Source organism: Ostrinia furnacalis, unplaced genomic scaffold (assembly GCF_004193835.3).
Source record: "Ostrinia furnacalis isolate ACB-3 unplaced genomic scaffold, ASM419383v2 OfSCF7447, whole genome shotgun sequence".
Classification (NCBI taxonomy): Eukaryota; Metazoa; Arthropoda; class Insecta; order Lepidoptera; family Crambidae; genus Ostrinia; species Ostrinia furnacalis.
The window spans coordinates 442,488-463,713 of record NW_021137686.1 but is presented as its reverse complement, the minus strand read 5'-3'; the positions used below and the strand labels follow the sequence as shown (position 1 = coordinate 463,713).

Below are 21,226 nucleotides of genomic sequence, written 5' to 3'. Positions count from 1 at the left end.
GCGTGCGTGCTAATAATTTTTCGCACGCGTAAAGTACGTACCAACCGAGGCAACGATATAGGATGGAGTATAGTTGACAGCATATTAAAGTATACATTTTCGTTGTATATCGCACTTATTACAACAAAAACGTATGGTTCACTCGTTACGCCGACACCCGTACTTGTTATTTTTAACTTAAAATTAACAAAATTAAAACAAGTAAGTACTTATCATTTTATAAAGTGTTTAATTCGTCTAATAAAGACTTGCACTTATCTCTTAAAATTTTAACAGCTTCAACAAATATTACATTAGGTGGCATTGCTCCCACGGACTCCACATTAACTGAAAGAGAATGAGACATATTATTGAATGAAAATCGCTTTCAAAATGTAAATAATTATTAGTAGCAAAAATATTTTTATACATACATATAAAATGATCCCTTATCCTGCTTAGTATGACAGAATCCTTGATTTCATCATATCTGTATACGTTTCTGCTGCATGTGTCATAGCGTGCCTCCTGCACAAATGCTCGACCGTCCGAATCAATTCCAATAACACCAGGGGAGAAGCAGGTTTGTAGCAGAGTCGCCTCACCACCGGTCACCTCTCGGGTGAGTGTGATTTCAGGCAATAAACGGTATGAAGCAGTTGCTGGAAGTAAAATTATTATTGTTATCAGTAATAAGAACACAAGATTTTAATTTTAAATGTTTTTAATTATGTTATTGTTAGGAAAACAAACAGCATTCTATAACACACATAGAGTTACCTATTGTTGTTAATCCTAATAACTTATGCTTGAGAACATTTTGTTAATGTTAGAATCATTATAGGTGGTTTTGTTATAGCAAGCAACACACAAGCTAGTGAATGAAAGCACTTTGAAAAAATTTATTTCGATAATTTAGGCTGTGCTTATCTTATTTATTTCATAAACCATGTACTTGTTCGTTCTTTTAAATGGACCCAATAATTTATTAACAAAAGAGCATTTCTTACCAACTGGTGAAAATTTGGCATGGTCCTTTCCAATGCCTTTTACTGCTACTAATTGCAAATCAAGTTCATGGCCTGGCCTCATTTTTGATATGAGAATGTCTCCGTGAACCGGGCCCACCTCTGCCTCCTTGTGGACCGACGCTTGGTTGCCAAGGGGGCACCACTTCATTTGTGATGAATATACTGAAAATACGTAATTTATAAATAGTACAAATTATAAAACCTTTAATATAAAAACTTAAATATTTAACCAAATCTTTTAAATAACATTCCTTAAAGTAATATTGATATGTTTTTCTGTATATTTTTTTATACTCACCACTATGATTTTCATATAAATCTTCTGGTCTAAAAGAGTCTTTTGGTTGTGATTTATTGTTTGAACACCTTACTTTTAGAGAAAACTCCAATGTGTCAAATTCAGTGCCAACTGTTGCACCTGTAAAATATTTAAAATTATTAAAATAAGCTTAATAAAATACCTACAGGATAAAATAGTTTAAACCAGTGAAAGAGTAGACTATAAAAATATGCTACCCAACATTACATTATAAAAATAGTAATATATCAACTATTCACCTTCAGGTCTATACTCAAATAACCTAGGGTCTGCTTTCAGGGGTATTAGCCCAAGTCGGTGAGCCAGAACTTCATCTTGTATTATAGAAGTGTTATTTTTAATCATAACTTTTTCAATTGCCATGCTTGGCACTTCACTTAGCATTAATCTTCTAAATGCATTGGCGAACGCAGGTTGAACACCAATTAAATCAAATTCCATTGTAAAATTATCCATCCGCACAACCACTATGCGCATATTTTTTGCAAATTTTTTGAAATTCCATTTTTCATCAGCCATTCCATAATCGTTGGGAGCATTCTGAAAAACAAAAGTTAGTTTTCGCCTGTAAAACCGAGTTCATTCAGCAAAAAATAATCCTAGAATAATAATATATTTTGAGGTTATACTATAACCTATAGTAGTCACATTCAAATTTATTTAGGATCATTAAAATATACATTTATGCATGTTTTTTAAATCTTAAATTTACTGTGTTTGGTAATTAATACAGCAAAGCTTTGTGTAGATTTGCAAAACGACTAGACACCAAGGTGCAGTTTGATGCGGTTTGGACCATTACCTTTAAAATTTTAAAAGGAAACCCTCTGTAAAAATCTATACCTATGCCATTTTATATTATGCACAGAAAATCAAATCACAAAAAGGCAGGTAACTTTTAGATGTAGGTAAGGGTAAGTAGGTAAAACAGATTTCTGATCATCACCTTCACTCGGAACTCCTCCAATATAACTTTGGGTCTCTGATCTAATTTGGGCATTGTAGATATTTGTGTATGCACGGACAAACACTGTTCTAGTCAGGTTTTAGTTCTAAATCGTTCTTTTTTTACCAAAAAATAAGCCAAAAAAGCAAAGCATGTTGTTTTTGCGATGATCACACACAAATCAACGTCAAAAAAGTTCGACTGCTGCGAGTGACACTGACAATGTGGGCCACTGACGTATATACCATGGACTTGGCGTAACTTAAAAAAAAACGTGCACGGTACATACATGATTTGGGAAAACAACATGGCCGCAATATAGGCAATCAGCTGACAGATGTTTGTTTGTGTAGTTGTCAGCTAATTGTTTATAGATGACCCACGCTGAACTGTCCCACCAAACTCAATGACAGGGGGGCGCTACCATCGTTCAACTATATGGTTTCCAACATGGCAAAAATCGGAACCAGCGATCCGGTATAGACGGTGGCGCCCCGCTGTCAATGTCATGGACAGGACAGTTCAGTATTTTGGAACTATAGTTCCAAATGAAAAGAAAAATGTAGGTGACATTTTTGACAGCTAACTTCAGAGAGATCTTAAAGTTTGTACTGTGCTCGGCGGAATTTTTTATTTGGTGCGTTTTTTTTTTCAAACTGTACATGCGCGGGCCACTTAAAATTATTTTGGGGGCCACACTGTGGCCCGCGGGCCTGGAGTTGAGCAGCCTTGCTATAAGCAGTCTCCAGCGTGTTTTGCCCTACACAATCAAGAAAAACATATTTGTCAACATTTTTCGTAGGCAATATTGTTGAATGTTGACGTTTTTGTTTGGAGAAGACCCGGCTTTAAATAGAGCCTTAAAGAGCGGCTTCAAATATTTATATAATCTTTGGCCTTAATTACGACATTACGATCTGTCATGTCTGACCTGTCAATATTTTGACTTTTTTTTCTGACGTAAAATGTATTTACGCGAGTGATTTTGTTTGTAAAAGTCGAAATTTTAAGGTTTTTGTGAACTTTCGCTAATTAATTGCAACCATCATGGGAAGTCTAGACAGAGGAGTACTCACTGGATTTATATGCAGGCTTTGTTCGGAAATGCATCGAGTCGTACTTCATATCTACGGAGAAGAGGGTATACGTTTATGTATCTCCGAGAAGATCAATAGATATCTCTCAATAAATGTTTGTATTTCAATTTCAATATTATTGTTTACTTTTTTAACTTTCATAGTTAGTCATAGGTGTAACTTTAATTCTATTTATTACAGGTGTCCCGTTCGGATCCATTGCCCAAAACAATCTGCAAAAATTGCCTGGAAAGATTGGAAAATCAGCACAGATTGGTAATGCGCATTGAACAAGCAGCAAATCTCTTGAAAGGACAACGGCGGGCACGATTCAATAATAATTATCAATTAACCAGTTAATTATGTAAACCATTATGTATTAGTTATAGTTCTCTTTAATTAAGCCTTTAATTTAGATTGAAATGTTTGTAAAACCAGACAGACAGGTATGATTATGATATATTTTTTAATGAGATGTTAATTACCTGAACATCATTCAATGAACAACCATTGGTTGAATGATTACTTTACTATGACTATGACTTGGTTTACAATTATTTTCAATGAATCTTGCATTAAATTGCTATTATTTTATACATAATATAATTTTAAACCATAAGTTTTTATTTTTAATATATCTAATGAAATGTGATCTCTTTATCTGTTGGTTTTATTAATTTGTGATTACCCATTTTCTATTACATTATTAATTTCTTTTGGAAAATGTTAAGAATTAGGTACCTATTATGCAGTTGCTGCTCCGTCATATATAAATAGGTATTATACTTTGTTACAAAAGTACCTACACTTGTGGTGTGGTGCAATGTAGGTTCAGTAAAATGCTAGTAAAATTGTGTTTCTCTTGTCAGTTACATACCTACTCTGTTATAATATTATAGATATGTTACATTTGGTTGGTATATAATTATAATAGAGTGGTTGCTCCCACTGGGGACAACTGGGAATTTATTTACTAAAATGGCCCCAATCTCTGATATTAAAAACTGTCAAGTGGGGAGATCGTTTATCCGTTTATTCCTAACTCACATTCCCAGCTGCCCATAATGTAGTGCAAGGGTGTCACGAACTATTTGACACTGACTGTAGAAGTGACGCCAACGAGGGCAACTAGCTGGGACCCACCAAAACGGTGTTTTGGCTTGCAAACAAAAATAATATAGGTAAAGTAATATTAGATTTAATGGTTTTACACAATTTGTAAAAAATACATTCTAGATCTAGATATTATTGCACATTTCCATTTTCTAAAAGTTTTTCTACTCTTAGTGAATTTTTATGTATGATTATTTTTAAATCATTGATCTTATCATGTTTTTCTGTTATGTCTGCGTCTAGCTGCTTCACTTTTGCATACAGGGGGAAAAGAGATTCTTCATTTAATCTGAAACATAAAAAAGTAATCATCCGTTATAAAAAAAAAACAAAAGAAATGTGCGTAAATGTCTATAGATACTTACATGCTTAGGAGACTGTCCAGTGGCCGAGCAGAGCCCCGATTACGGTAACTTTTAAAGTCTACAATCCAGACGCGCTTCATCGATTCTGCGATACGATTGGTCAAAACAGCTGACGTACGCAGTTGAACGACCAATCGTATCGCAGAATCGAGAAGCGTGTCTGGATTGGAAACGTTAAAAGTTACCGTAATCGGGGCTCAGATAGAATTTCGTAATTACGTATAGCTAATAGGGCTAATAATAGTAGCTTGGGGTTGGGGTCATTGTACGAAATTATATCTACTCGGCGACCGGACTTTTAGAGTCGTGGATTATACCAACTAATTTATATTGTGTACAGTATGCATTTTATTTAGAAGTACCTAGCTATAGGAGAACATAGTAATTAAGTAAATGTTTTACTCCACATCCCCATTGACTTGCCCCATCAAAGGGTTTAGGGTTGCCATCTCAAAAATTTGACAACCAGGATAAGATGCGTGAAATCTCCGGATTTTGAAGCCCAGAACCCGGATAAGTTAACGGGATTTTTATAAATTAACCTTAGTTGCACCCAGAATTGGCCGAAGACTTAAGGTTTTTATACCCAGACAACAAATAAAACCCCCCGCCCGGACGCTCTCTAAACTAGGATAAATCCTGGGAAAGAAGTGTTAATAAGCTTCCGATTCCATTTATCAAACAAGTTACCAAAAGAATAAAGAAACGAAATTATTTCAATTATAATGTAGTAGGCATCATGGTAAGGTACTAACGCTTTCTGTACAGATAATTCTTTCGAAGTTTCTTCGTATGTTTTAGTCCACTGATGCAGTTCCTGTCGCATTACTTCAACATCCTCCTGTATGTGGTCCAAAAGTTTACCTAACGGGTTAGCAACTCTGGACAAGGCTTGAATATCAAACCTTAGCTGCTCTATTTCCTTGTTCAAAGCATCTCTAGCTTTCTTTGCCCCAAACTGCCATTCCTATTAAAATAAGATTAAAATGAGATTCGATCATATTCTTAATAAAATACTATTCTATTTTTGAGGCTACCTAAGCCACGATGATTACTTTGAAGGCGGGTTTGAAAACAACTGTTAAACAATAAGTTTTACATACGATTTCTGTTTTCCCACTCATTTGCGAATATTCTTTTTGTGAATCTAGTATTTGCTGCACTAGACGACCATGCTCATTCAATGAAGATTGCATTTGTTCCTGTTCATCTTGTGCTATTTCTGAGGGATTTTCCTGTTCCACAATAATGATACTGTTGTCTTCTTCCTGTAATGATTAAAGTAGGTATTACACAGACTTAAATTTTCTAAAATAAATTGTTTCTTTTTTGGGAAATCATCTAGGCTTAGGGTACCTACCTCTTCATTTGGCGCGTTTTCTGCTATTATGTTTACTTTCCCCACCATAATATTTTCAGCTTCGACTAAAATGTTCTCATGTTTATCTCTTGGCCGAGGGGCGCCAGGCCTTGAAGACGATGGCCGGACACTTAATGGCCTAGCAACATTTTTAATTTTACTAGGAGACTTAGTTATTGGATAATTATCATGACTTTCATTTTCCTTAATAAAATTTGCCTTGTTTCCATTTCCGGAATTTTCAGTTTTGTTTTGTTTCTCATCCTCATAGCTTATCGGTTTTATTATGGTATTAATTGCTGTATCTTCACTGATTATTTGTGGTTCTTCATTAACAGATATGATATTTTCGCCATTCAAATTTTCTTCCTGGTTCTGGGACTTCATATTTTCGGTATCCATTAAATCTTGAGAAGACAGTGAAGAGTTTAAACCATTATCGACGATCGTATATGAGCTATTAAGGTTGGGCTCTTCACGCTCAGAAAGAAGGTCAATGTGTGTTGTGTTTTGATCTGTATTAGATAGTGTTTCATTACTTAATTCACCGTCTTTTAAAATTCGAGGTATTTCATTTCTAGCTACAGATTCATTGTCTGCAACCACCACCAATTTTGTTGGTTCTGGTTTCACATCGATATCATTATTTTCCGAATGTCTTTTCTCTAAAGAAGCTCTCTTAGATAAATTCTGTTTTGATTGTTGCGACGTCTTTCTTGGGGGCGATTCATTTTTTAGTATAATCCTTTCTTTTCCTTTTATTTTATTACTTGTTTTGTCATTTTCAAGTTTAGTTGTAGATCGACTATTTGACTCCTTTTTTTGGCTCGTTAATTTCTCGTTACTTTTCGAAGTCAATTTATTAGTATCTGTAGATTTTTTCACAGATCTTGTAGAATCTTTCGATTTCTTCTCGTCAGCTTTAGCTGTTTTCGTGCCTTCTTTAAACTTTTTTACTGCTTCATTAGACGTCAATTTTTTATCAAGTGCAAGTGCTATGCATTGCAGCAATTCATTCGTTTTTTCTGCTTCTTGACCTGCTACAATTTTTGAGGGTTTTACTGACAGAGGTTTTCCTGTAGTCCAACCTAAAATATTTTTTTTTTTCGTTAATTTAAAAAAATGTAGAGTAGGTAGGTACTTTAGGTGGTAAACGTTTATATCTGTTTGTACTCACTCACTACAGTAATTACTTTGTTAAGGAACACAATTTTATGTTCCCTGTCTTTTACATTTTCGGATACCAACTCCTCTTCATCGAATAGACCTTCAAAGAATCCTGTTGTTTTCAAAACCTGGCGAGCAAAAATTCGTATAACTAAAATTATTGTTGGGCAATAATGACCCAGTAAATTATAGCCTAGCTAGGTAGGTTTTTAGTTATAGTAATTAATAAGTACATTCACTTAATAAGATAAGAACAGCAGTGAAATGAGATAATAAAATCAATACTTACGCATGTTACAATATCATGCAAAAATCTAAACGGTGGTTTTCTTAAAAGTTTTTCCGTTAAAGGAGGACGCTTCACATATTTGCCAAGGGCACTTTGTGTAGTTTTTATCACCACCGGGTCTAATTCTTTTTCCATTGCACATATTTTTGAATTAATATCCCAAGACACAATATTTTAGGTACTTTGGGCTCGTGAAATTGACATTCATCATTGTTTATACACAAACGTTGCCATGGTAATCATCACAGTAATCATAGAGTAAGTAGGCAGAAACAAGTAGGCCCTACAGAACCGGGCCCACCCCAATGTTGGGCTGCCGATATTCGAAGACAATAGTTTAAGGATAATAGTTAGGTAGGTATTATAGTATATGAAATGTATTATAATAGTACAATGGTGTACCAACTTTGTTGAGCGCAACACTGGGGAAATTGGATTAAACGATCTTGATACTGTTTAATTTTTATTTATGACTTTAATATTAATGAACATAAATACGAATAAGTAGTATTACCTATACTACTTACATTTTAGATATGTGTATGAAAAATGATATTCTGGTACACCTATAGTCCTAGATAAGGTATAAATCGTTTTCGTTTCCAGAAATTTTTAAATCGCACTATATTTCGTGTTATCAGCCGCGTGGAAAATTAGTAAAAGCATAGTTAAATAAACTTCAAATTGAAAACTTGTGAAAATGTTGACTTTTTGGATCTTAAGAAAAGGTGAGATTTATGTTCCTTCCTTCCTAAAGTGGTAAAACATTAAAAAAATACCATTTCTTTCTTTCATATAATTAGCTAAGATAATTAGGTATTATTATTACCTAAATGTGATTTAAAAACAAATTACAAGTTATCCGAAAATCAAATCCGTCATACTCATAACTTCATACAAAAAAAGGCTTTTCGACTAAGGCTTTGCGATTATAATGTGCACTTTATCTAGACCCACTGGTAGCTGGTAGGTCGCCCAACGAAAGTTGAGGTAAACACACTAAGCTGATGTTATCTTTAGCTTCATGGTTGTTCCTGACAAATTTAGGGTTGCCGTATTCTAATTCTAAAATTGCCGGATTTTTAAGGAAAACTTAGAAAAATTGTACAACATGTTTACTTGGAAGGTTAAAATTAAAAAAAATGTTGATGTATTATGTACTATAAGTACGTAAACTACTTTTAAACTTACTTATTTTATTCTTCACTTTTAAAGGTTTTGAATAGTCCTAGAACCTACCCGATTAAAAGTGAAAAATCTACCAAAATGAGGAACTAACGATTTTAGACATTAATATCTCGGGATAAGGTTGCATTTGGTTGAATTCTGTTGACGTTTCTTTTCATGGCGCTTCTATAGTTCCAAAATACTGGACTGTCCTGTCGATGACATTGACAGTGGGGCGCCACCGTCAATACCGGATCGCTGGTTCAGATTTTTGCCATGTTGGAAACCATATAGTTGAACGATGGTAGCGCCCCCCTGTCATTGAGTTTGGTGGGACAGTTCAGCGTGGGTCATCTATACTTCATCTATGATTTACAATTTGGTGCGTTCCATTAGACGAAATATTTTTTTGGTTGGAATTTGATATTGTAAAACTCATGAAAAACTCATAAAACATATTTTGATACGGTAATGAAAGAGCTGCCGTATACCGTATTTCTATGGCTCCTACGTATAAGGGCGAAACTGCCGCTTACGCCTTTTTCCAATTATTTAAGCAATGATTTCACTTTGCTCTAATCTATAACATCAGTAAGAAAAAAAAAATTTTTTTCCATTAGATACAAAATAAAATTATAGGCAAATAGGCGTATGTGCAAAACTACGCCACGTATAAAGCCCAATCATACGATTCGTCAATCTATACGAGTAGTTGCTTACATAAACATATATTTTTTATAATCCAAATCTTAAACAAAGCCATGAAAATATTTAGCAAATTNAGGTGTATGAAGAATAATTGTACCAAGTTTCGTTAAAATCCGTCGAGTAGTTTTTGTTTCTATAAGGAACATACAGACGGACAGAATTCTATACATGAAATATATTTTCAAAATAACTATCAGGGGGTGATTAGTGATCGATACTGATGCCAAAAATGCAATCAGTAAAATTTTTGTCTGTCTGTCTGTCCGTCTGTATGTTCCTTATAGAAACAAAAACTACTCGACGGATTTTAACGAAACTTGGTACAATTATTCTTCATACACCTGGGCAGGTTATAGTTTACTTAGGAATTCCCACGGGAACAGGAATTAGCGGGAAAATCCTTTTGTATGAAAAATCTAAACGCTTAACGGAAGTTAGACGCTTGAAATTTGGCATGTAGGTACCTTAGTAAACTTAAAGCTTATTTACAACAAGTAATTACCGAAATTCCCACGGGAATTAGCGGGAAAATCCTTTTGTATGAAAAACCTAAACCGCTTAAGTTGACCTGAACTGATGCAGTGACCGCGCGCTCTCCGCCCTCTATCTCGAAAACGGTTCACCTTATAAAAAAAATTTTTAAACATTTGTAGAGAATTTAGTATTCTACAATATTGATAATAAATACAAATAGCAAAAAACCCATAGGAAATGAGATATTTCCAAAAAAAGCGCAAAAAACCGATTTTTGTGACCTTTGACCTTAAAATTTAATAGTTGCTTACACCCTACCATAATATGTAGGTTTTGAGACGACTTTTAGGGTGTCAATATACAAGTATTTACAGACTTACAGCTGGGTATCTCTAATTCCGAGATTCTTACCTAATTTAAGCTTAAATGACTGGACTATGACAAAAAAGGAACAACAGATTTATGCACTTCCATTAAAAGTTTGAACACCTTATTTTAGAAACTAAAATTACTAAAACACAGCAAATGTTCGTAATGCGTTTGACTTGCGTTTGAGAAAAAGTAGCTTTCTGTCGGCTTTTACGTAAAGGCGTAGTTCCGAATACGTTTCAGCTTCGATTGAACCTTTGAACTAACTAATCTGTTAAAACGATTCCGCGATACGGATTTGTCAAAAAGCTGATTTTCGTTTCGTGCGTCGTCCAATCGCGACGTAGATGAAAATTTTTAGGGCAATCGGGGCCTAGGTCGAGTTCACTGCGCATCTGGCGACCGTGACGTCACATCGATCAGGTACGAATTGCGATCGCGGGGAGATGTGCAGGTAAGGGGGCGTCCATTAATTACGTGAGACATTTTTTGCAATTTTTCAACCCCCCCGCCCCCCTTGGTGAGATTTTTCTAGACCCCCTCCCCCTCCCCACAATCTCACGTGAGATTCCTTAAAATACATATTTGCAATGTAAATGGGTAATATTTAAGCTTCGATTAGGATTTGATATTAAAATAAACTAATAATAATAATAATATCCTTAGACATTTTACACTGCGCCGCTAGCCCTAACTGTTTCTTTTAAGTTATTTATTGTTAGACGGTTTAGAATGAAAAATTTAATAATTTATCATAAACATCTTAATTTTTTTTTAATTTATTTAATAACCCAGTTTTCTTGCTGAAAAAAATTACGTGATATTTGTCGACCCCCCCCCCTCTCTCCCCTACGTGAGATTTAGTGAGATTTTTCTTGACCCCCTCACCCCCCTAAACGTCTCACGTAATTAATGGACGCCCCCTATATGCGGTACATATGCAGATAAATAAAAATGATTTTTAATTAAATTAGTCAATGAAAGACTACATTTTAATATGTTTACTTTATATTAATTAACAAAATTTTTAATATGATATTTTAAAAGCTAACAGATTAAAATTTCCATCGCGGGTGCAACTTTACCCTAGGGATATAATTATATACCGTAACATAGTTATACGGAAAAGCAATTTATTACTATCTCACTAGGAATATATGTATGTATAGTAATATATTTTTAAAATCTTAACTGGATTCATGAATACCCTTTTGCGTTATAATAACTCTTGCCATAGAACATGGCAAATCAGGCGCAAAGTCTACAGATAGTTCACGAAGGTAACTCTCACCAATTACAGATGCTTCTTCAGTGGATTTTACATTGGTTGTTGTCTTCTTTAACCATAATCTAGAATTTATCATGTTTGACCAAGCTAGCCCCAATGATGGCATCACATCAAAATCTTCTTTAAATGCTGCAGTCACTTGATTAATACAAAGAATGGCTAAATTATGTTCTTGTGCCAAATTTGTCAATAAAATGGCTAATTCTCTCAATTCATTAGCTCTGTGAATATAGTTACTATATTCAACTCGAAACGGAGCAGCAACGGAATCTATGACAATCAAACATATTTTATTTCTGGACAGCAAGGTTGGAAGGCGTACTCTAATGCATGATAATAAGTCTTGTGGTTCAGTAATATGTTCAACAAATATATGTTTCCCATAATCTACAGTGGGATCATAGTTAGGAAGGTTATTCTTTATTTGTTCAAATCTTTTAATGGGAAATAAGTCTTCAGTACAGATATACACACACCCTTCATGCCAATTATAGGCAGCAGTCTGAATTCCAATTTGTGTTTTTCCGGAACTACTTTCCCCATAAATCTCTGTGATAGTGCCCCTGCGGAAACCACCTTTCAAAATTTTATCTATTGCCAGACATCCTGTTGTAACTTTTTTATCATACTTTTCTTGAATTATTAATTTATCGCATGTTGTACATTTAGGCATTAAATATTCACTTACAATATTTTTTAATAGTTTTATATCTTCTGTGGGTAAATTTGTAAATTTTTTGATATCCCAAATAGAAAGCAGAATTATTTGTTTTATTGAACAAATCCCGTTTCTATCTAATATTTCAAACAATCTCGAGGGTAATATTTCTTCCAGTGAGTTCATGTTAATTATTTTGTTTTTATTAAAGTTGCAATTATCTAACTACATTAAATAACAAAAGTTTAAAAACAACTGCTTGAAAACAAACAAGTTGATGAAAAAGTGACATTGACGTTTTGTTTGAGTGATGAACAAAAAAAAAATGGGACAGTCCATCCAAAAAAAAAACAAAATGGGACAGTTCATAATATCAATCGTAGTGATTAGATTTAGCGAAGAACATATTTTTTTTGACGAGAAAACTAAATCAAGTAAAGACCGAGTCTCCAGCGCGCGTGTTTTGCCCTACACAATTATCAAAAACATGTCAATATTCAACATAATTGCCTACAAAAAAATGTTGACATGTCGAGAGCATGGAGGTTCTACTAATATTATAAATCCTTGATACTACCTATTAATCTATATATATAAAAGAAAGTCGTGTTAGTTACTTCGCTTATAACTCAAGAACGGCTGAACCGATTTAGCTGAAAATTGTCAGGGAGGTAGTTTAGAGCCAGGAGAAGGACATAGGATACTTTTTATCCCGTTCGAAATTAAAAAAAAAGTCTGCTTATTTATTGCCATTAAGGCGGAACAAAGTTCGCCGGGTCAGCTAGTATTATAATAAATGCGAAAGTTTGGATGTCTGGATATTTGTTACTTTTTCACGCAAAAACTACTGAACGGATTTTGTAGAAACTTTACAGTGTTATTATTTATAACCCAGAATAACATATAGGCTATAATTTATGACGATCTGTGATAAATTAAATTTCACGCGGGTGAAACCGCGGGCAAAAGCTATATAGTTATAATATTATCTTTGCCATTATGTTTGACACAATTTGTCATTTTTGCTATTGATTGTCTGTCTGTGGTCAGTAGAGGTTTGCACCGGAGCGAGATTTTAACAACCGATTGAATTCACCGGTGATCGGGCAATCTCCGGTGAAAAACCGGAGATCACCGGAGAATAAAGAAATTTTGTTTCTATTTTTTAATTATACATTCAGAATGATGAAATAAGAATAAGCGATTGATATACTTTATTTAATCATTTATTAAGAAAAAAAAAACGTTTTATATTGTAAGCAAATGCTGATTTTGATTTAAGAAACACAACATGTCAACAGCATCATAGCGTAACATGTTTCTTCTATCGTTTAGTATTTATTTATTTTTATTTTACTTATTTTATTTTATTATTTATTTATTTAATTTATTTTATTTACGTATTTTTTATTCTATTTAGATTTATTTGAAGAATATGCGCAAAGGATGACATTTTCTGACGAAGAACCAGAAGGTGATTGTGCTAGAAATATACCAAAAAAGCAACCCATAGTAATGAGCAATGAAAAAGGAATGCAAACAGAAAATTACAAAAATAATCACGAACATTGCAACAAATTATTTGGCCAGTTAGTTGCTAGTGAAATGAATCACATAAACGGACAAGATCGTTTTGAATTAATGACTGAAAAAATAATATAATTAGAAAGAAACAAGGTTGTAAATAAGTGGCATGTTAAATAATTGTATAAAACAAAATATTGTTGAATGTGTCTTTTAATTTTGTTACTTTATTATATAAAAAAATAGATGCGACGATCACCGGAGATCAATCGGTTAAATACCGATTATTTCAATCGATTACTTTTACCGGTAAATCACCGGTTATTCTCCGGTACTCACTGCTCCGGTGCAAACCTCTAGCTGGTCAGTCAGCAGGTCAACAATTTAGGTCAAGGTCATTAGTTTTCCGACTTTGCTTTATATATTTTAAAATTGCTGACTCCAATCCAAAGTATCTTACGATAAACTCTTTTAATCTAATACAATATATTTTTTTTAAAGGTATTTACTGTGGTATTTACAGTACCTACAGTTCTTATAAAATGTATGGTTTCAAAAGGAAAATATGCCATTCCGCAAATAAACAATAACAACTTTGAATTTATATTATAGCTCCTTTAATATCATAGCCTGAAGTACTTTTCGATACTATTCAATAATGGCACTATACAGAAATTTGTACAAGGCGGGTTCTGTAGCGATACACTTTCACCCCGCGGGGTCGGTGAAGTGCGCGCGGCCGCCGATCAATGCCATTCCATTCGTCGGTTTAGCCAGTGCGTCGACGGTATCGTCCAGTAAGAGGAAAATGGTAATGATATTGTATACTTTTTATTCAGTGACGATTGTAACACATTTGTCTATGTAAAACAAGCTTGGTTAACCTCATTTAATTTGTTGTATAGGCTGACAAACTAACTCAAGCAGAGCGAGACACACAGCTTCAGGCCCTCCTCCAGGCTGGCTGGAAGCTGCAAAGTAACAGAGATGCCATAGAAAAGGAGTACCAATTCAAGAACTTCAATGAAGCCTTTGGGTTTATGACAAGAGTGGCTTTGCTGGCTGAGAAAATGGATCACCACCCTGAGTGGTTCAATGTTTACAATAAGTTGCAAGTATGTACTTTAATTTATTATTTGATAATGGTCACAACAACAAGTCCCTTAAGGAAAATTATGAATTAACCTTTTAAATTGTGGACATTGTATTCAATTTAGTAAATGTGTATTCCAGAACCAAATATAAAATATTAAAAATAATTATTATAAAAACATTTAGTTTAATAAATTCATAGGCAATTTTGTATTTTTGCAGGTAACTTTGTCTTCCCACGATGTGAACGGATTGAGCAAACGGGATCTCAAGATGGCCAGTTTTATGGATAAGAACTTCAGTTAAGGTACTTATGAAGACAATACAATGTTTATGTGATTGAAAGTATAATAATATTGCATATTTTAAAATATTTTGTGTAAGCATTTAACCAAAACAAAGTTTTTTTTGTTAATAATGTATTTTATTGATGTATTACAAAGTTTCATAATTTCAAAACCTATTTCTGTTTTATAATTTACTCTTATAATGTTTGCATGTTCTGTTTCCAATTTCTATAAAGCATTTCTTATAATGTTTATGAGATTGATTTTCTGACATAGCAAAGGCAGGTTCTCTTGTCATTGAAGGGTTCGGTCTCAAAAACTGATGTGCAGGGGTAGGCTCGTTCAATTATTCTCTTCAGCTCCAAGGCATGGTCCATGCCTTTAGTCTCACAGACAAGTTTAACCTGTTGATAAACAAGTATAAACATTAGGTACCTGTTATCCATTCATAATTTGACCTTATATTCAAGGCTGTGTTAATGATAATTGCACTTTTTGGTGTAGTATTATTTATCTGAATCTGTGAGTGAAGGAATTTTGTTATTTCTTCGTTCTCACTAGTTCCAGTGGAAGTACAACATATTAACCATAAAATCGTAATAATAGTTCAACAAGTGTCCAGCATGTTCCTGTGACATCATTGATCAAATAGGTAGATACTTTATTACAATGTGGTATTGTTAGATATAGGGTGTTGCGCGGCGCGTACAGATACATGACATAATGTTATTGATATAGGTATAGGGTGTTGCGTAGCGCGTACAGTATTCTATGAACTACCTACCTACCTATACCATATTGAACAGTCGGTCTGTCGTCACTCACAGTCGCAGGGTCCCTTGTGACCTTGAATATTCGTTCGCGCATGGATGGTTTTATAATATGATCTATCTAAGTAGAACGACAATTAAATTAGTTCGAACCTCAATATTGTAGACTTCGTCCTCCATCCACCAGCCGTCTCTAAACTGGCGCACCACGTTGTAGCCTCCGTTCGCGAGAAGTCTTAGCAACTGGGCGTTAGCTGTTAGGGTGTTCTTTATACCCACCTGTAAAAATAACTATGTATAGGAGGAGGAATCTAGACTATATAACTACTTCCTTACTTCTCGTTAGTGTGAGTGATTTTTGCGAAGAGATTAGCATTATGCATTTGTTTTAAAACAACGCGGTTGTTGTTTTCCGTAGCAATAAACAACAAACAGCATTGGAGATGAGGAAAGTTACAAAAAAGACAGCGTAAACAAAGTGAAATGTTACTAAATGTTGATTATTATGTAGGTACCTACCTACGCCGTTTGTGTAATGAATGACTAATCAATCATGCAATTAGCGAAGAAATGTACCTAATTAAGCCAATGCAACGCGATAACGTCATAATACGAGTGAATTTTAAACGTGATATCTTGATTGGATTAAAAAAATAAATAAATAATGGTAATTACTCCAAACTTCACCAATCGTCCTTCAGCGGAAAGTCCTCTTTCTAGACACCTATTTAGTGATATATGGTCAATGTTGCCGCCGCTCAGAATACACACGACGCTAAAAACGTGAGAAAGTTATTATGTAGAAGCCATTCAATTATAAATTCCTAAACGGACAATTAACATAATGAAGAATGTTCACTATTTTTGTTTTTTAGCTTTCTGTATTATCTGTTAAAAATAAAAAATACACGTGAAAGAATTATTTCGATACGTTAATTAGTTTCCAAGATATTGAATTTTAAAAGTGCGGGCGGCGGCCGGCCCGCCATTTTATGCGCGTGACGTCATATTACAACGACTGGCTCATATTTGTATGGGTGGAATCTTGCAAACTGAATTAAGACCCACTTCCAGGCAACCGATTAAGCTGAAATTTCGCAAACACATGTGATTTGGATGACCATGCAATATTATGATGACATGGAGCTGATCTGATGATGGAGCTGGAAGGTGGCCATAGGAACTCTATAATAAAACGACTTAAATGCATCGAGTTTGGGCTCGTTCGTTTTGTATTGATGAGTATTTTAATTCTATATAGTAATCGGGGTCTAATGATGGAGCTGGAAGGTAATTCGCAATAAAACCTAACTGATTAATTATTGATATAGCACATGATAACAATTAAAATAATTACATGCATAAATAAAGAGAGTAATCGCTTAAAATATTATATTTACGTTGTCATTTAAGTCTCTTTACGTTGAACAATATACATGAAATTATAGAAATATGCCGACGTAAAAGGGCAATGCGTAAAATCTCAAAATATATAAGAAAAATATAAAAATTGATAACAGCAGTAGCAAAAGCATTACATGTTAAGGCTAAATGTGAAATTTCATTAACTTCGTTTTAGTAGGTCAGAAGATATGACCCAAAAATATGGTTCTGGCCACTAAAATGGCTCTCCTGTAAAATTTACTTTTTTCACTTACGCCAGTATACGTAGGAGCCATCGATTTATGGTGCCTAAGATGCCTGAACTTACGTATATTACGGCAATTGCCGTATCAAGAACATCACTGGTACCTACCTACAACGCGTTAACAAAAACTGTAGTCCAGTCATTATAGTAAGTTCACCTCGGAATTCGAGATACCCAGCTGTAAGCTGTAAATACGTGTATATTGACACCCTAAAAGTTGTCTCAAAACCTACATATGGTAGGGTGTAAGCAACTATTAAATTTCAAGGTCAACGGTCACAAAAATCGTTTTTTTGCGCTTTTTTTAGAAATATCTCATTTCCTGTGGGTTTTTTGCTATTTGTATTTATTATCAATATCGTAGAATACTAAATTCTCTACAAATTTTAAAATTTTTTTTATACGGTGAACCGTTTTCGAGATAGAGGGCGGAGAGCGCGCGGTCACTGCATCACTTCAGGTCTACTTAAGCGGTTTAGATTTTTCATACAAAAGGATTTTCCCGCTAATTCCTGTGGGAATTTCGGGAATTCCTTGTTGTAACTAAGCTTTGAGTTTACTAAGGTACCTNATCCGTTTCATCTCTAATAATAAGTTTGTATTTACAAAAAAAAATATATTTAAGTATGTTTATATCCGTTTTCTAGTGAGCGGACGCTGTGAATGTACGTCACACGGGGTCACGTGACCGTCGGCGGGACTCAATATTTAAGCGAACTTTGAATGCCTATAAAATCATAACTACTGGGTATTTTTGAATGAAATAAAAACTAATGTATTTGTAAATGTAAAAGCTTAACTGTAACATAGGTTTCAAGTGATTTTGCCTACCTAGTAACATTCTCAATTCTAATGAAATTAATAAGCAACTCATGTTTAATGTAATATTTCAAAGTAACGACCTCATGATTAGAACAAGTACCTATTATTTGCTTTAACTTACTTTTTTAATTTGAATTCTGGCACTAAATTGCCGACAATCGCAGCCAGTGGGCACGCGCCAGCCCCTTCAACGACGTATCGCTCTTTTTCGACTAAATGCAGAATTGCACGCGCTATCCAGTCTTCCTTGACCAGCAACTACAACAAAACTTATCTGAGTAATATACATACTTACATGTTTTAACATCGGTTACGGATTCGAAATGGTTACCATTTTATCAAGAAGCTGTTGGGCATTGCCGAAGGAGTTGACGCCGACATTAGGCGAGGCAACGGCGTCAGCAATCGTCGATTGTACCGGAATAGTCACAGGGTCGCCATTCTCTAGTGACTTGAAAAACGTTGGCATTACTTCGGGCTGCACACCCTAAGACAGAATCCCAACTAATATTATAAATGCGAAAGTAACTCTGTCTGTCTGTCTGTCTGTCTGTCTGTCTGTCTGTCTGTCTGTCTGTCTGTTACGCTTTCCCGCTTAAACCTCGCAACCGATTTTGATGAAATTTGGCATAGAGATAGTTTGAGTCCCGGGAAAGAACATAAGATAGTTTTTATCCCGGTTTTTGAAACAGGGACGCGCGCGATAAAGTTTTTCTGTGACAGACAAAATTCCACGCGGGCGAAGCCGCTGGCGGAGAGCTAGTTTATCATAATATTAAAACAGGGTGTTTTTGTAAGGTGTCAAGCCGAAGCCAGGTGATAGGTGAGGGAGGACCATACCTATCGATTTAACCTCCATGTATGTTTACCTGGCTTCGGCTTGACACCTTACAGGCATGAAAAAGTAGCCTAGATACGCCAATGCTTACAGGAAACACCCTGTAGTACAGGTACTTCAGTTAGTATAGCTCTATCGCGTTTCGATTGTACTCTTGAACTTTAAAAGCTCACACGTGCATTAGAACAGACTAGATGGAATGATGGAAGAAGAAGGTAATAGAATAATCAATTATATCTCATCTAAGGGAACTGAAACATGAGTGCTCTATAACAAAAGATTTTGGCTGCGTAAAGTGCGATAAAGAATAAAAACTATAAACCGAACGTGAATAAGGCAGAAGGGCCTTTTTAAAAAGGGAAAACGTACGTAAACAAGACAGTTCGGTTTAAGGGCCTTGATCATCGCGCAGGTCGCGGCCGCCAGCCCTCCGCTTCCAACTGGCACGAGCACAGCATCCACGTTAGGCACTTGCTCCACGATCTCCAGCGCTATAGTTCCATAGCCAGCGAGCACGTGCGGGTGATCTCGTCTAGATAAAGAGTACAATATTATTTGTGAGAATACGATTTGTGTAAAGAATATAAATCGAATGAAAACGCTTGTTGCTGAAATCAACTGTACTGCTGCACGTAACTGTTGAAAATAATAAGGGCCGAAACTCGAATAACTACACTATGCAAACGAAAAGCTTAAGACAATTATGCAAATGAAAAACTTCATGAAGCTTGCATTTGGTGTTAAGAAATATTATAGGGGAGTTATTGTTTAATAAAACCGCAGTAACAGTAAATATTTGTAAATAACAGCTATTTATTTGGCCAGAAATATTTATATCAAAATATACATTAGGTATATTTTAATTGGTAAAGTCAAATGGCTGTACCGACACCGAAAACATTATGGTTTTTATAATAAGTTGGCTCTAAAAACTAGTCAAATAAATGTGGACCACATTTTTTGACATTACACACACGTCGAAATAACCGAAACCAGTTTGGTCACACAAATTGGCCTACAGTTGATATGAGCAATATGTTTTAATAACTCGAACCCGTTAATGTAGGTTAAGCCTTTGTCGCGCGCGATGGCCCGCGCATATCGCTGCGCTTCCATCAGATTGCCTCCTTGCACGACCACCTTGGCTCCGAGGCTGTGGCATTTCTGCAGTTTGGCTATGGGAGTGGTGCTCGGCATCACCACGATGACCGGGATGCCCATCTTAGAAGCGTGGCAGCAGAGCCCCGCCCCATCGTTCCCTATTGATGCCACGACCACGCCGAGCTTTTTCTTATCCAATGGCAATAGCTGAAGCGCATTTAGAGTCCCCCTTTCTTTGAAACTGAAACAGAATTAGAATAGATAGAATACTTAAACTTTCTTTAAATATAACTACATAATAATGAACCGTAATATTTACCTTCCCGACTTTTGTAAGTTTTCACACTTGTAATACAAGTTCATCACAAATTCCCGTTGATGATGCGACGGCTGAAAACAAATTATTGTTATGAAAAATATTTTTAAGTCGGGTTTAAGTTATACTGCATGTAACTCACAACACATGGCGTGTTCAATATGTGGGGCCTCAAACGATTGGCTGCATCCATCACATCCGCATATTTTATGGGACGTGGGTTTTCGGGATCACAAAATTCATCAAAATCTTCCTAAAAATAAAATATTGTTTATGCTTTTTATGTTTTGCATATTTCACCACCATTCGCAGTGGTGGTGAGATCATTTCATTCAATGATATTAAAATTGAATGAAATGATCTCATAACTTACGTTACGGCGAGACATGTTCTATTGTGTTAAAAAGTTAACGAATAAATAGGGCAGAAAATGTAGAGCAGATTCCTTGTTTTGTATCTCTATGTTACTTCATTTTAGTGCGTTGTTTAAAGTTCAATGTAAATTTTTAATGTGATTTA

The 21,226-nt window shown here is 34.9% G+C and overlaps 5 protein-coding genes and 1 long non-coding RNA gene across 7 annotated transcripts; 2 read left to right on the top strand and 4 right to left on the bottom strand.

The window, feature by feature from the left end:
• Positions 1–206: 206 nt before the first annotated feature.
• Positions 207–2,495, bottom strand: Polr1C (RNA polymerase I and III subunit C). The gene is made up of 6 exons (XM_028320726.1): positions 2,276–2,495; positions 1,569–1,869; positions 1,309–1,428; positions 990–1,172; positions 414–641; positions 207–327 (listed from the first exon to the last, which is right to left on the bottom strand). The coding sequence occupies exons 1-6, from the start codon at positions 2,327–2,329 to the stop codon at positions 218–220; spliced, it is 996 nt and encodes a 331-aa protein (XP_028176527.1). The 5' UTR covers positions 2,330–2,495; the 3' UTR covers positions 207–217.
• A 305-nt stretch (positions 2,496–2,800) lies between these two features.
• On the top strand, positions 2,801–3,947 carry LOC114364531 (uncharacterized). Its single transcript, XR_003656854.1, has 2 exons — positions 2,801–3,466; positions 3,553–3,947. It is a non-coding gene; the product is annotated as an uncharacterized LOC114364531 (long non-coding RNA).
• IFT54 (intraflagellar transport 54) lies at positions 3,894–8,114 on the bottom strand. Its single transcript, XM_028320713.1, has 6 exons — positions 7,646–8,114; positions 7,367–7,484; positions 6,190–7,277; positions 5,933–6,097; positions 5,585–5,796; positions 3,894–4,753 (listed from the first exon to the last, which is right to left on the bottom strand). Exons 1-6 carry the CDS (start codon positions 7,778–7,780, stop codon positions 4,597–4,599), a joined length of 1,875 nt encoding a protein of 624 aa, XP_028176514.1. The 5' UTR covers positions 7,781–8,114; the 3' UTR covers positions 3,894–4,596.
• Positions 8,115–11,365: 3,251 nt separating this feature from the next.
• LOC114364527 (DNA repair protein XRCC3) lies at positions 11,366–12,585 on the bottom strand. The gene has a single exon (XM_028320715.1). The coding sequence runs from the start codon at positions 12,493–12,495 to the stop codon at positions 11,551–11,553; it is 945 nt and encodes a 314-aa protein (XP_028176516.1). The 5' UTR covers positions 12,496–12,585; the 3' UTR covers positions 11,366–11,550.
• A 1,743-nt stretch (positions 12,586–14,328) lies between these two features.
• On the top strand, positions 14,329–15,239 carry Pcd (pterin-4a-carbinolamine dehydratase). 2 transcript variants are annotated; one of them, XM_028320717.1, is made up of 3 exons: positions 14,329–14,644; positions 14,739–14,952; positions 15,148–15,239. In XM_028320717.1, exons 1-3 carry the CDS (start codon positions 14,492–14,494, stop codon positions 15,216–15,218), a joined length of 438 nt encoding a protein of 145 aa, XP_028176518.1. In that variant the 5' UTR covers positions 14,329–14,491; the 3' UTR covers positions 15,219–15,239. The 2 variants fall into 2 exon arrangements, with proteins under 2 accessions (XP_028176518.1, XP_028176517.1); XM_028320716.1 differs by having other exon boundaries at positions 14,353–14,644; positions 14,739–14,948.
• Positions 15,236–21,223, bottom strand: LOC114364526 (L-threonine ammonia-lyase). Its single transcript, XM_028320714.1, has 10 exons — positions 21,081–21,223; positions 20,850–20,960; positions 20,711–20,781; positions 20,345–20,632; positions 19,660–19,822; positions 18,784–18,939; positions 18,574–18,710; positions 16,658–16,757; positions 16,136–16,261; positions 15,236–15,616 (listed from the first exon to the last, which is right to left on the bottom strand). Exons 1-10 carry the CDS (start codon positions 21,093–21,095, stop codon positions 15,464–15,466), a joined length of 1,320 nt encoding a protein of 439 aa, XP_028176515.1. The 5' UTR covers positions 21,096–21,223; the 3' UTR covers positions 15,236–15,463.
• Between the last annotated feature and the right edge of the window lie 3 nt (positions 21,224–21,226).

Excerpts from the sequence above, each read along its gene's own strand:
- Pcd (XM_028320716.1), top strand. The coding sequence starts at position 14,492 with ATGGCACTATACAGAAATTTGTACAAGGCGGGTTCTGTAGCGATACAC. Across the intron at positions 14,645-14,738 it reads CGTCCAGTAAGAGGAAAATG|GCTGACAAACTAACTCAAGC; the intron begins GTAATGATATTG and ends TTTGTTGTATAG. Across the intron at positions 14,949-15,147 it reads ATGTTTACAATAAGTTGCAA|GTAACTTTGTCTTCCCACGA; the intron begins GTATGTACTTTA and ends GTATTTTTGCAG.
- LOC114364527 (XM_028320715.1), bottom strand. The coding sequence starts at position 12,495 with ATGAACTCACTGGAAGAAATATTACCCTCGAGATTGTTTGAAATATTA.
- IFT54 (XM_028320713.1), bottom strand. The coding sequence starts at position 7,780 with ATGGAAAAAGAATTAGACCCGGTGGTGATAAAAACTACACAAAGTGCC. Across the intron at positions 7,278-7,366 it reads CAAAGTAATTACTGTAGTGA|GTTGGACTACAGGAAAACCT; the intron begins GTGAGTACAAAC and ends AAAATATTTTAG. Across the intron at positions 4,754-5,584 it reads GAATTATCTGTACAGAAAGC|ATTAAATGAAGAATCTCTTT; the intron begins GTTAGTACCTTA and ends TTTATGTTTCAG.
- Polr1C (XM_028320726.1), bottom strand. The coding sequence starts at position 2,329 with ATGCCCAAATTAGATCAGAGACCCAAAGTTATATTGGAGGAGTTCCGA. Across the intron at positions 1,429-1,568 it reads ATTTGAGTATAGACCTGAAG|GTGCAACAGTTGGCACTGAA; the intron begins GTGAATAGTTGA and ends AATATTTTACAG. Across the intron at positions 328-413 it reads GATAAGGGATCATTTTATAT|TTAATGTGGAGTCCGTGGGA; the intron begins GTATGTATAAAA and ends ATTCTCTTTCAG.
- LOC114364526 (XM_028320714.1), bottom strand. Across the intron at positions 18,940-19,659 it reads AACCGAACTGTCTTGTTTAC|GGTGTGCAGCCCGAAGTAAT; the intron begins GTACGTTTTCCC and ends ATTCTGTCTTAG. Across the intron at positions 16,262-16,657 it reads GACGATTGGTGAAGTTTGGA|GTGGGTATAAAGAACACCCT; the intron begins GTAATTACCATT and ends TTATTTTTACAG.